We start from the raw sequence: 13911 nt of genomic DNA, 5'->3' as shown, positions 1-13911 counted from the left end.
ATTCTCACACTTTCTTGAGCACTTTAGAGAGCAATTTTGTAATATCTAATAAGGTTTAGAAATGAACTTACCCTAGGACCTGACAATTCCATTCTAAGGAAATGTGTTCAGGTGCTTAAGGATTTATGCAAACAGAATATGATTGCAGTTGCATAATAGAGCAAAAAATGTGGATAAATCCAATGTCCTTTACTAGGAAAACAGATAAGTTAAAATATACTTATATATTGGAATATTGCACAATATTTTAAAATGAATGAATCAGATTTACAAGTATATTCTGGATAAATTTTACAAACATATTGATTCAAAAAAATAAGCTGCAGTGTAACTTACAGGCAAATTTGTAAAATACTCATCAGTTTTAAATTTTTTAAATGAAAAACATATGGCTCAGTAAAAGTATAAGGACCTGGATAGGAAGAATACAAAACAATTTAAGAATGGTTAATGGAGAGAGGGAAATGGGATTAAGGGAGTGCAAAGGGAACCTCACTGCGTCTGTTACCTTTTCTTTCTGTTAAAAAAAAAATAGATCTGAAGCAGGTAAGACAAAGTGTTAAAAAAAAAGTCAGAGTAGTGGTACATGTATTTTGTAATTTCCTGTACTTTTCTGTTGTTTAGGATAATTCATTACACAATAGTGCTTAGTGCATACTAGGCACTTTCTAGGGTAGATACTATTATTTCTTTATCAGGAAGCAGGGACACAGAGAGATTAAGGGACTGGCTGGTATGTGAGCCGAGGCTGAGCCCACTCCCCTGACCACTCTGCCATGGACTTCCTGGATCTCTGCTTCATTTCAGACCAGCGTCAGGACTAATGGAGTAGGGGAGGCCAAATGATCTTTAGGATCCTGTCCAGTTTAACTTTAGCCCTGATCATCAGTAGATGGATCAATCATTTCCATGAGCACATTTCTGCATGGCAGCACACTCCTGACACAGCCCTGCCTGCAGAGGGCTGACAGGGGTTTCTCTGCAGCACTGTGGACCTGCCACCTGTACCAGCTCCCAGCTGGGCTGCAGTTGTGCAGTGGTGACTGTGCATCACACATCTTCCAGTGCCCACAAACAAATGGGAAGCGAATATGGAACAATTTTCTAAGTGTTTTCTGAATCTCCTTGAAAACAGCACTTTTACATTATAAGATGCCACTGTACTAATGTAATAGGTAGATGCAGAGAAGAGTTATTTTGAGGGCTGTAATTTGATTTTGTTATCTTAGGCTATCAAGATTGTTTAACACCAGAAATAGCTGACTAGAAAAGCTGCTAAAACAGCGCTTTGTGTGGGAAATGAAGAAAAGGTTCAGTATTTTGACAGCCATTTCCAAGATATGAGTAATGAGACTTCTAAGAAAATCCTAATTGTTGCTGCTTTTGCAGGGGGGCGGGGGGATTCTCTAGACCAGATTTCCCATCTCCCAGTATTCTACAACGATAGAGGACAAAGGAGGAGTATTTCCTTTTTCCCAGGGTCTTGACTTCATGTACCAAGAGTTTAGATAGCATGGTGATAATTTATTATTTAGGTTTAAAACACACACACACAGACACACAGACATACACACACACACACACACCCCTAACTTGTCCATTTATCATCAAACATGTGTTTAGTGCTTACTGGGCTCCAAAGTGCAGGGCCTGTGGGTCCCAAATAATCAATTAGACCCTGCCCTCAAGGAACTCTCTGTCTGGAGAGAAGAGGAAAAAATGGGACAAGGCAAAATGTGCAAGTAATCTTAAACAAATGTAATAGGCATTATAGAGACAGAACTAGGAGGAAGAGTAGAGTAGGAACGAGATGGCATTAAAAGATTAGGGTTTGCTGCTGTTTGAGGTCGGGGGAGACAAGAGCAGACAGACAAGCACAACATTTTGAGTGATCAGTGTTATCCAGGCATGAAAGGACTCAGCACTTCTGGGTTAATATGGAAAGAGTCTATTTCTTGATTTGACTGGCCAACTGCATATCTCAATTCACAATATTACTTTCTGTTTGGATATCCAGTGCCTTAAATGTTTGGGGAATTTTCACAGAAATTCTCTCATTTAAATGTATCTAATGTGAATATCCTGATATTATACTTTCTGTAATTTACTTGAAAATATTTCAGCATGTACCTGTGCTACGTACATGTGTATCTGTTAGTTTTCATCCAAGTCTTAGTGGAAGTTGGTGGCGCCAGTTGTGAATGCAGAGGTAGGGTTGGTGAACTTGCATCTAATGAGAAACCCTCACTCCAGGGGGTCCTGCTTTAAGCAACTGGGTTTTCTTTATCTCTAATTGACACCAGAGGTTTTGTTAATTAGAATAGTTTATGTTGAGGTTAGATTTTAATTGGGAACATTGTGGTGATGGAGATATGTGGATTGGGTTGGACCTTTTCAGAGGTCTTCCTTCTTTTGTGTTACAGGGGACAAAAGTTCAGTAAGCCATTAAGGATGATAAAACTGAGGCTCCAGGAGGAAGTGGCAGAGTCAGGATTGAAGCATTCCAGAACCAGGACTGCCCCTGTCTGCTGCTCTGCCCTGCCCAGTCAATTATGCTTGCCCTTGGAAGAGTCTTGGTCTTTGATGACACTCAGAGGCTTATTAAACCACACAGTCTGATTCTTTTTTTTTCTTTTCTTTTTTTTTTTCTGATTTTTTGTTTTGTTTGTTTGTTTGAGACAGACTCTTGCTCTGTTGCCTAGGCTGGAGTGTAGTGGCATGATCTCGGCTCACTGCAACCACCGCCTCCCAGGTTCAAGCAATTCTCCTGCCTCAGCCTCCCTAGAAGTTGGGATTACAGGTGCACACCATTGTGCCTGGCTAATTTTTTTTGGATTTTTAATAGAGAAGGGTTTTCACCATGTTGGCCAGGCTGGTCTTGAACTCCTGGCCTCAAGTGATCCACCCGTCCCAGCCTCCCAAAGTGCTGGGATTGCAGGTGTGAGCCACCGCGCCCAGCACACAGGCTGATTCTTGATTGCAGCCCTCTAAACCCAGACTAAAGTTTGTATGCCCTAGAACCAACATACATGACATTGTAGTAGTTTCAGCATTTTATTTCTTATTTTGATTCAAGATGTGAGAGGTATTACAAACACTCAATTATGAGTGATGCATTTGTGTGTCTAGTTAACATGGAAGGAAATTTAGTGTTCTCGGCTAGCACTATTTCACTATTTTCTGCTTTTCCTATTCTTCCATCCGTAGATAAGTGAAAAGTCATTTAAGAAATTAGAGGTCTCTGTAGTAAATCCAAGTCACAGTAAAGCAAACAAAAATGCATATGTGTGTGATACAATGTGGAACTCTACCCCCTTGGAAGACTTTACAGGCTGTAAGAATTTCATTTTTAATGTATTTCGTACAGGCCAGAGCTAACAAGTTAATTTCTACTGAGCAAAAGTTTTTTTGTTTGTTTTTTTCCTGGTATGTTGAGGTCAGCTAATGGTCACTGTGGTTTGGAGTGAATCTACATGGATTTTTTGTCCTTGGACAAAGACCAAGGACAACTGTAGGACTTCTGCATGGTCTACCTCACTTAGGCTTCTTGATTAATAACTCTGGTTCAGGAAGGCAAGGGCGATTATGACCACTTTACAACTGAGGAAATCAAAGCAACGAGAAGTTAAATGGCCTGTCCCACTCCACAGAAATGGTTATAACAGAGTCAGGGCCAGAATTGAGCTCTTCCGAACATGAGTTGACTAGATTATAGCTCCTTCCATGACACCAGGATGCCAGAGCAGTGGCAAGTGAATTTCAGTGGCATTGTGCATATCAGGGTCTTATTTGGTAGGGCCAGAACCAAACCTCAAGACATTATTACAAAATAACAAGAGGTACTTGTGGCAACATTTTCAGAATTTGTGCCTCAGATTCAGCAAAACTTCAGGAAAAGCCTGCAATACGGCACTGAGCTTTGCTGCTTTCCGTATCAACAGTTGCAAACAAGGGAGGGTGGGGGCCTTCAGCCTCCATCTCCCAGCTTCAAATACCATTAGTTCTATCCCAAAGTCATCCTCTATAAACATGCAATCTAAATAAAGGTAAAATTAGATAAAAGTATCTTAGCAGGTTTTTTCAGGTGGCCTAATCCCTCATTCTAAACAGCGTATACCCCTAAGTCTTATTACCTTCAGTCTTCAAAAACAATCCTGGGGTAGTAATAGTGTCTCCATTTGGCAATTGAGAAAAGCGAGATTTTTGGAAATAAAGTGTCATGGGCTAATATTGTCAGCTGGTCTGAGCTCCTGATTGGCCCTTCTGAGTCTAAGACCTGCTCTATACTGGGTTCCATGTAGCTTTAGAGTAACTATGGGCATTTACATTATGGGAATCTTTTGGATTCATCTTTCCAATTAAGGGATCTAGTTTATTATACCTTGGAGAACGTATGTGTGTAATCTGTGTTATTTTAAAATACTGTAGAAAATGTTTGGTGTCAGTCCCGCTTCAGTGTGGTTACAAGATGGTTAAAAGAGAAATTTGCACTGATGACAGGCTCCCAGATTGAAGCTGTCAGAATCCTTGTACTGTCACCACCATACCTGACAAGTTGTCTGGGAACATTGGAAAAAGATTGCTGAGTGAGAAACAGGGTTGTGCGTTCTCCGCATGGCTGGAGTGCCTCAGCCGGGTCATCTGGGCAGACTTCGCCTTAGAGGCACCTTCCACCTTTGCTCACTAAGCTGCCTTCTGCTCTGAATTTCCTTTTCCTTGTCAATTTTCCTCCTAGAAAGAGAAGGTACAGCCTGTTCTTAAGTGAGCATTGGTATAATGGGCATTTGTATTCCTTACAGATAAATTGCTAAATTCATTTGCTGAACATTCAGGCTTGTCTGGACTTGGACAATGTGAACAAGTTTTCACATGGGCCTGGTAAACCCTGGATAAGTGGATCACTGGGGTTCTTGACTCAAAGAACTAAACTTTGTGCTAAAAATGCAGACCTTGATCCTCAACCTTATTCCTGCATCATTTCATAGCATAGACCAGGCTCTGGTTAGCCCTGGTTATCATGACTGATGTCACAAATGGCAGAAGACTCTGCTGTTGAAATGGGAAGATCCCTCTGTTTCCCAGCCCTAGCTCACTTCTAAACACAGTACCAAAGCACTGCCTGACCTTCTCCTCCAATCAATGTTAAATGCCCTGGGGATGCTGTCTTCTTCAGTTTTGTGCCCACAGGGTTTGTCTTGCACATAGTAGGAATTTAATTAGTGTTTACTGAGCTGAATTGTACTAATTTTTTAAATATAAATGGAAAGTGGGGCAGATGAAAATAACATGTGGGGCAGCCTGGCAGACTGAATCAGATGGACACGACTGCTTCTTGTGACCTTGTCAAGTTGTACAACTTGTGTAGAGCCAGCATCATCCTAAAATGAACTTTTTCAAGGTGTGGTTCAGTGGGAGATGGGGTTGTTGGGAGATCTCACGAAAGGGCATGTTCATGCTGCCCCTGGGAATTTGGGAAAGTACTAAGACAGTTCTTACCTGTTTCTCCCCATTTTCCACCCTCAGGCCTGCTGGTGGGTACCCTTGATGTTGTGTTGGACTCCAGCGCCCGGGTCGCTCCTTACCGAATCTTGTACCAGACTCCAGACTCCCTGGTCTACTGGACCATCGCCTGTGGTAAGCAACCGCATCCAGAAATACGCAAGTTTTAAAAGAAGCATTAGGGTTAACAACTTTTTATCAGAAGGAAAGGAGCGTGTACTTGCTGAATACAATCACTGGTATTTTAGGGTAATTAACCATAGCCATTTCAACACATGAACCCAAAGTCTCAGTGGCTTAACACAATGAAAGTTTCTCACTCTGGTAGAGTCGTGTTGGGATCATGTGGCCTCCTCCATGTGTAGTGACACTCTCTGGAACACAAGGCCTCCAAGGTCAGCATACAAGGGAAGAGTGCGAGGGTGGAGCACATCTGTGTTTAACTTCCTTGGCCCAGAAGTGGCACACTTCACCTTCCATTCCACTCACACTTAGTCAGCCAAGACTAGTCACGTGGGCCCAACCTCACTGCAGAGGAAGCTGGGAAATGAAGAGGGATGTGTGGAATACTTGGAGGTACTAAGTATATATCCTAGCACAGTACTTCCTACTGAGTAGGGATTCTTTATTTCTCCTGATGATAATCAGTAATGCTGTGCTGTACTTAAAATAGTAGTCAACAATCTTGCTTTGGCTGGTCCGAAGGTCATGAGCTATCTCCATTGATCATAGTCAGTTGCAGATGGAACCCCTTTTCTACTCTTTCGCCACTTCTCACTACTACACTTGACTAGTCTTAATTTTTTTTTTTTTTTTTTTTTTCCAGACGGAGTCTCACTCTGTCACCTAGGCTGGAGTGCAGTGGCGTGATCCCGGCTCACCACAATCTCCACCTCCCAGGTTCAAGCAATTCTCCTGCCTCAGCCTCCCCAGTAGCTGGGATTACAGGCATCTGCCACCATGCCAGCTAATATTTGTGTTTTTACTAGAAATGGGGTTTCACCATGTTGGCCAGGCTGCTCGAACTCCTGACCTCAAAGCGATCTGCCCACCTCGGCCACCCAAAGTGCTAGGATTACAGGTGTGAGCCACTGCACCCGGCAAAAAAAAATTTTTTTCATCTTGCTTTTATTGGATCTCTCATAAGAACTTCTAGTCCAAAATGGCCAAGATTTTTTTTGTTGTTTTTTTTGGGACAGAGTCTTGCTCTGTTGCCCAGGCTAGAGTGTAGTGGTGCGATCTTGGTTCACTGCAACCTCCACCTCCCAGGTTCAAGTGATTCTCCTGCCTCAGCCTCCCTAAAGTAGCTGGGATTACAGGCTCGTGCCACCAAGCCCAGCTAATTTTTGTATTTTTAGTAGAGACAAGGTTTCACCATGTTGATCAGGCTGGTCTTGAACTCCTGACCTCAGGTGATCCACCCCCCTCAACCTCCCAAAGTGCTGGGATTACAGGCATGAACCACTGCACCCGGACTTTTTTTTTTTTTTTTTTAATATAATTTCTTTTTTTGTAGAGATGGTGTCTCTCTGTGTTGCCCAGCCTGGTCTTGAACTCCTGGGCTCAGGTGAGCCTCCTGCTTTGGCCTCCCAAAGTAAAGGGATTGCAAGCATGAGCCACTGCAATTGGCCCAAAATGGCCAAGTTTTTGTTTGCATGTGGCTTTTAAAATAACCGTAAGAAAAGTAAGGGCTCTATGTGAACACTTTTTTTAACTTTTATTTTTTTGCCTCTACATGATTTACAGGAAAGTTGAGCAGATTGTTCTGAGAACTCTCATCTATACCATCCCCATGCAGAGTTTCCTCTATTATTAACACGTTACTATGGTACATTTGTTACAATTAATGAACCAGTGTTGATACATTATTTGTAAGTAAAGTCCATTGTTCAGATTTCCCTCATTTTCTTTTTCTGTTTCAGTATCCCATCAGGTATAACATTAGAGTTAGTCGGTCATATCCCGTTAGGCTCCTCTTGGCTGTGGAAGTTTCTCAGATTTTCCTGGGCTTGGATGATCTTGACAGTTTTGAAAGATACTGATCCAGTATATTTTGGCATGCTCCTCAATTGGAATTTGTTTGATATTTTTCTCATGATTAGACAGGGGCAGTAGATTTTTGTGAGGAAGATCACAGAGATAAAGGGCCATTTTGTTTCACCATGCCAAGTGTACATTTTATCAACATGATTTATGACCGTGGGCCTCTTTGATCACCTCCCTGAAATAGTGTTTTTTTAGGTTTCCCCACTGTAAAGTTACTCTGTTCTTCCCGTTTTCAAAGTATTCTCTTTGGAGGGAAATCACTATGTGCAGTCCATACTTAAGGAGTAGGGATTTTTCTCTCCTTTAGGGTAGACTATCTACATAATTTATGGGGAATTCTCTTGCACAGTAAATTTATCTTTTCTCCCTCATTTATTTATTTAATTATTTATGTCACTGTAGACTCATGCCTATTATTGTGTCTTCTGGGTTATAATCCAACATTACTTTATTCTTTGCTCAAATTGTTCCAGCTTTGGCCATTGGGAGCTTTTTCAGTTGACTTCATTCATTTTTAAAATTGATCTTTACTTGGTAGGAAGTGCTGTGCTGGGATCTAAAAATATAAAGACAATTATATTTGGTCTCTGCTCTTGAGAAACGTACAGTCTAGTGAGGATACAAGTAAATAGTCAATTACAGCCCAGTGTGAACCAGTGCCTTACAGTTCCATTTAATTTTTGGGCATCCAGCTAAACAGAGGAATATAGGCTAGCCTTCGGCAGAATTAGAGGAGGTTATCTGGGTGTAATTTCAGGCTGCTGGCAAGCTCTATTGCCTGGGTAATTCTCCCTCAAGGATTTAGTAGTGCCTGAAATTCTAACATTGTAATTATGTCTTTTTCCGCCTCCAACCCCCGAGATGGAGTCTTGCTGTGTTGCCCAGGCTTGAGTGCAGTGGCACGATCTCAGCTCACTGCAACATCTGCCTCCTAGGTTCAAGCGATTCTCCTGCCTCAGCCTCCTGAGTAGCTGGGATTACAGGCATGCCCGGCCAATTTTTGTATTTTTAGTAGAGACGGGGTTTTACCATGTTGGTCAGGCTGGTCTCGAACTCCTGATCTCGTGATCCGCCCTCCTCGGCCTCCCAAATGCTGGGATTGCAGGCATGAGCCACCGTACCAGGCCATAATTGTGTCTTTTTAAATGTATTCTGAGATGCAAACAGCCCAGTGAGAGACAATTGACTATAACCATTGTTTACACAGCCGATGAACGAAGGCATGGCTTCAAGGTTTAGAGCAGTGGGAAAACCCATCTAGAAGTGAAGAATGGGGATTGAGTGAGAGGAAGGTGATAAAGGATTAAGGAAGAGGAAGCTGGGACTCTGACCTGGACAGACTTACCAGTGTGACCTAGGCTCCTGGAAGACAGTGTTGCAGTCTTCTCTGCACGTTTACCCACCACAGAGGGAGCCCGTAGAAGGAAAAGTGCCATTTGGCCTGCCGTAGTTGATTGGGAAAGCATCACATTTTGTTGGCAAACAATCTAGAATCGTTTCATAGTCAGCAGATGAAGAACTAAAAAGAAAGAAGTTAAAAGTCAGGGAGAGCCACCAAACCCCTCCACCTCATGACGGTGTGGAAAGGACGCCACCTCCTTCTCGCTCGCTTTCCAGCAATCCCGCATGAGTGCCAAACTGCCTGTGAGATCCTTTGTAGGGAGTAGGTCTTCAGAGCCCTCAGATCTCTCCTTACAGCCCTCCAGGCTCCTGGTCTTCCCACCTCAATTTCTGGTGATGTAAGGAACTGGTTTGTGTCTCCTGTGACTTTTCCTCTGCCCCTGAGCCATTACCTTTGTTGTCATTGACATTTATAATGTCATTGCCTGACGTTACTACTCCTCAGTCTGATTCCGGGGCTTTGCCATGGTATTGCTGTGAAACACATCTTCCTGTGAATACTCCTATGAGATAGAATTGGATGTTACAAAGCTGAGTTATTCCTGAATTATTTGCTGAGCCAAGGATAAGGAACACTACGCTGTAAATGCTGATGGCATAATTTATTGTCCAAAGAGATGTGTAGTTTTCTTTTCCCAGTGACACCTGTTTCATTATAATAAACCCAGAATGGTTTTAGTTTTTGTATATATTGATTACCCATAGAGATAGCTCCAGAATTTCCTTATGGAAGACTGCACAGAAGGAAGTGACAAGCGTTGTGAAAGTGGTTTTTTGTTGTTGTGTTTTGTTGCATTTTGTATTGTTTTTTTGAGACAATGTCTTACTCTGTCGCCTAGGCTGGAGTTCAGTGGCATGATCTCAGCTCACTGCAACCTCTGCCTCCCAGGCTCAAGTGATCCTCCCACCTCCACCTCCCAAGTAGCTGGGACTACAGGCACACACCACCATGCCCTGCTAATTTATTTATTTTTTTGTAGAGACACGGTTTTGCCAAGTTGCCCAGGCTAATCTCAAACTCCTGTGCTCAAGCCATCCGCCTGCCTCAGCTTCCCAAAGTGCTAGGTTTACAAGTGTGAGCCACCGCACCAGGCCACCTATTAATTGTTCTTTCTTACTGATTTCCATTTAAAATCCAAGTTACTGGCTCCTTTTCATGATAAGATTTTAAGAGCAGAAGCTGCTCCCTTAATATTTTTTAAATATATCTGTATCTTATTGTTTGTAAATTTAATGTTATTTTTCATAAACTACAAAGTTAGTATGGCATAGGAAAATATATTAAAAACTTCTAATTTGCTAGGATTTTATGAAATATTGCTATAAGAGAAACTTCTGCAGATAATTGGGTAAGTCTAATTCACTGCCTTGTAGAATCCATGGGATTATAAAACCTTTTTCTATAAACCTTGATCTTGTCATGTGTTTTGTAAATCTTTAATAAGCATAAATTGAATTAAAGGGAGCATCTGCCACCAATGTCTTGACATAGACCACATAGAGCAGTAGTAGTGTTAGTGGTAAGTCCTAGCTGTATGATTTGCCTTAGACTTGAGCCACATGAAATCAGGCAGGAGGACTCTTTAGGACCATGTTATTGCCACTATAATAAGCACCTGGCCCTCGGCAATATGAATCATACAGAAAGCGGGATGGAAGTACCAAGAGTTATTTGATGAGACATTATTTTCATATGCCTCTTTTTGTCTTTTTTTTTTTTTTTTCTTTAGACAGACTCTTGCTCTGTCTCCAGGCTGGAGTGCAGTGGCACAATCTCGGCTCACTGCAACCTCTGCCTTCTGGGTTCAAGTAATTCTCCTGCCTCAGCCTCCAGAGTAGCTGGGATTACAGGCACCTGCCACCACGCCTGGGTAATTTTTGTGTTTTTTAGTAGAGATGGGGTTTCACCTTGTTGGCCAGGCTGGTCTCGAACTCCTGACTCAGGTGATCTGCCCACCTCAGCCTCCCAAAGTGCTGGGATAACAGCTGTGAGCCACCACGCCTGGCCCGCCTCTCTTTATCTTCTGTGAGTTTATCCAAGTTGGTCTGAAGAAGTTGATCGTTTACATTTCCTTGACATGGAGAACTTTAATTGGGAAAGGGAGCCAAAAAACTTTCCTAAACAATGACCATTTCATTTCACTAGTACCCAAAATGCGGTTTTTGTTCTTTTTGGCTAATATGCCATTATGTCAACAAATCTAGCCTACAGAAGGGCATTATGCTTAATAGTTTGACAGTAAATTCTACCTTCTATGCAGCCAGTTTTGTTGAGCTGATTTACTGTACTCTGACAATTCTGTCTCTCATGGTTTACCAGTGAATTGACTATTTTGCACCTGGGGCTCACGTTGGAGTAAAAATAGGTACAGATATGCCCCCAGCAGCTCTTGTTTTGGATATGGTGTTCCAGAGGCAGGACAGAGTCCAGTCCATTGTCTTCCTTGGCCTTCAGTTGGCAGAGGTAGAAAGTCATTTGGCTTTCTTCCCATTATAAGGACTAGAAGGTTCTAACAGTAAGAAGGGTTGGTTATATGATCTCCGTGGGAATATGGACACATAGGAATGCAGGTAATTCCAAGGATACGATCTAAAGAAAGGAGTTCTGTGACAGCTCAGGAGGATTAGAAACAAAGATACAGAAGGAGCTGCTGGCAGTTGCCTCTGGATGCATCTGACCTTCAAAAAGGGCTAATAAAGGAAAGCGTGGAGACGATGTGTTTGATGGACAGCTCACTGACAACAGTGCCGAACGGTGCCTTGATTTGGCTGTGTATTGATTTGGTTTCCCTTTTCTTTACCATTCCAGAATGTCATCTGGGCCTAGATGGTCACTGTATTTCAGAAATGAAAGATAGAGCAGCCATCGTCTTGCCTGCCCCTCTTTTTTGTAGTAGGATGCAGAGGCAAGGTGAATTGTCCAAGTTCACATCCCTGGTTATAACTAGTTATGTGGCGCTCAGACCAAGTTCTCAGGTCTCCCCACTCCCATCCCAGACTTCTTAAGCGGCACCATGCTGGCTTTTATAATTAAATATTCTTTTAGTTAGCGACTGGTAAGACCCAGAGTTTAATTAAAGATTACTAATTGGTTCTGCTCTTATTCTGTACTGTAGATAAAGAAAATGTTGGGTAATTTAGTTGCCTTCTGCATGAGGCAGACGTAATGTGAAAGTTGATAGGTATTTTTATAATTCTTGGTCTGTGTAACTCAAGGACTATTCTCGTATCCTTAGAAACACAGTGAGTTAAGAAAGCAAACAAAAATAATTGCTCCTTTTTTCTTCAAGCAATACATGTTTATTGCAAAAATTACAAAATATAGATACATAAAACGAATAAAAAAAAATACCACATCACAAATCATCACTTTCTAGACTTTAAAAAATCTCCAATATACTTTATATACCTATATATACAAATATATAGGTATATAATATATACGATGTGTGTACTATATATTTACAGTATATATAAATATATAACAGATATGTATTTAAATGCAAATAAAAATGGAAAATAATATATTGAAAATAATTTTTATGTCAATAAAATGTATTTCCATACCATCAATTTTCTTTTTTTTTTTTTTTTTTCTGAGACAGGGTCTTACTCTGTTGCCCAGGATAGAGTGCAGTGGCACGATCTCGGCCTACTGCAACCTCCAGCTCCTGTCTTCAAGTGATTCTCCTGCCTCACCCTCAGGCATAGCTGGGACTACAGGTGTACGCCACCACTCCTGGCTAATTTTTGTATTTTTAGTAGAGATGAGGTTTCATCATGCTGCCCAGGCTGATCTCAAACTCCTGACCTCAAGTGATTCACCCACCTCAGCCTCCCGAAGTGCTAGTATTACAGGCATGAGCCACTGCACCTGGTCTATCAATTTTAATAAGTAGATATTTTATGTGAATGTAACATAAATTATCTACTCAGTATGTTATTGGAAATCTAGGGTTTTTTCCCCCTACTGTTACGTATTTTGAAGAATCTTAGTGAATATTCTCCCAATAAAATCTTTGCACATTCTCTTAATTATCACCTTAGGATAAATTTATTGAAGTAGATATCTTGAATCAAAGAATATGCATATAATTAAAATAGCAAAAATAAAAAAGTTAAAAAAGGATATGCATGTAATTAATATGTCTAGCTTGATTGCCCTCCAGAAAGATAGACATTTATGTTCCCACTATCCAGTAAAATAAGGATGTTAACTACTGATTCTTACTGCCAAGGCTGAATGAGTTACCTGGGACTCTCTCTTCTCAAAGTGATTATAAAGCTGTGAGCATATTATTATGACCCATAAGAGATTATAAGCAGAGTTATGTCAGAATCTTATCATAGTTACACAAGAGGGCCTAGGCATATAATATGCATCTTTTGCAATCAAACATAAGTGTTCCAGGGCCTGAGAGGTTTGTGCTAAATGTGTGTTAGTTGGGCAATAGTTAAGCAGCTAGTTTCTTTTCTTGACATCAGAAGTTAGAAATATTTTCTGAATCACATTTCAAGACGAGGTCTTTGTGTTCTGCTGCTTATGATAATTCCAAAAGTAACTGTTTGGTGTTTTCTGTGTTCTAAGGACTTGATGTGTATTACCTGACTTAATCTCTAGCACAAACCAGTGTGTTAAGTGTTGTTCCTTACATATTACAGACAAGAAATCTGAAGGACAAAGAGGTTAAAGTAATTTACCCACGGCCCCAGAGTTAGTATGTGGCATTGTAGAAGTTTGAAACCAGGTGTACTTTCTCGACATGGTCTGAGGCATTAAGTAATATCGCCTCACTCATAACCAGGCTTCTTATTATTTCAGATAATTTAACCTTTATTCATACTCACTGCACTTGTAAAACATGTAAGAAGGCAGCAAAGTGTAGCAATTTAGAGTGCAGACTTTGGATGTGTGCAGTGGCTCGTGCCTGTAATCCCAGCACTTTGGGAAGCTGAGGTGGGGAA

The 13911-nt window shown here is 41.3% G+C and overlaps 1 protein-coding gene across 1 annotated transcript in view; it reads left to right on the top strand.

Annotated features, from left to right (window-relative positions):
• TBC1D9 (TBC1 domain family member 9) overlaps positions 1-13911 on the top strand; it is a 134938-nt gene that overhangs the window by 48719 nt on the left and 72308 nt on the right. The window contains exon 2 of the mRNA XM_024246319.3: positions 5524-5634. Coding sequence (XP_024102087.1) covers positions 5524-5634 — 111 coding nt within the window. The remainder of the gene's footprint in view (positions 1-5523; positions 5635-13911) is intronic.

Source organism: Pongo abelii, chromosome 3, assembly GCF_028885655.2.
Source record: "Pongo abelii isolate AG06213 chromosome 3, NHGRI_mPonAbe1-v2.0_pri, whole genome shotgun sequence".
NCBI classification, from domain to species: domain Eukaryota; kingdom Metazoa; phylum Chordata; class Mammalia; order Primates; family Hominidae; genus Pongo; species Pongo abelii.
This window is presented reverse-complemented; position numbering and strand designations above follow the sequence as displayed.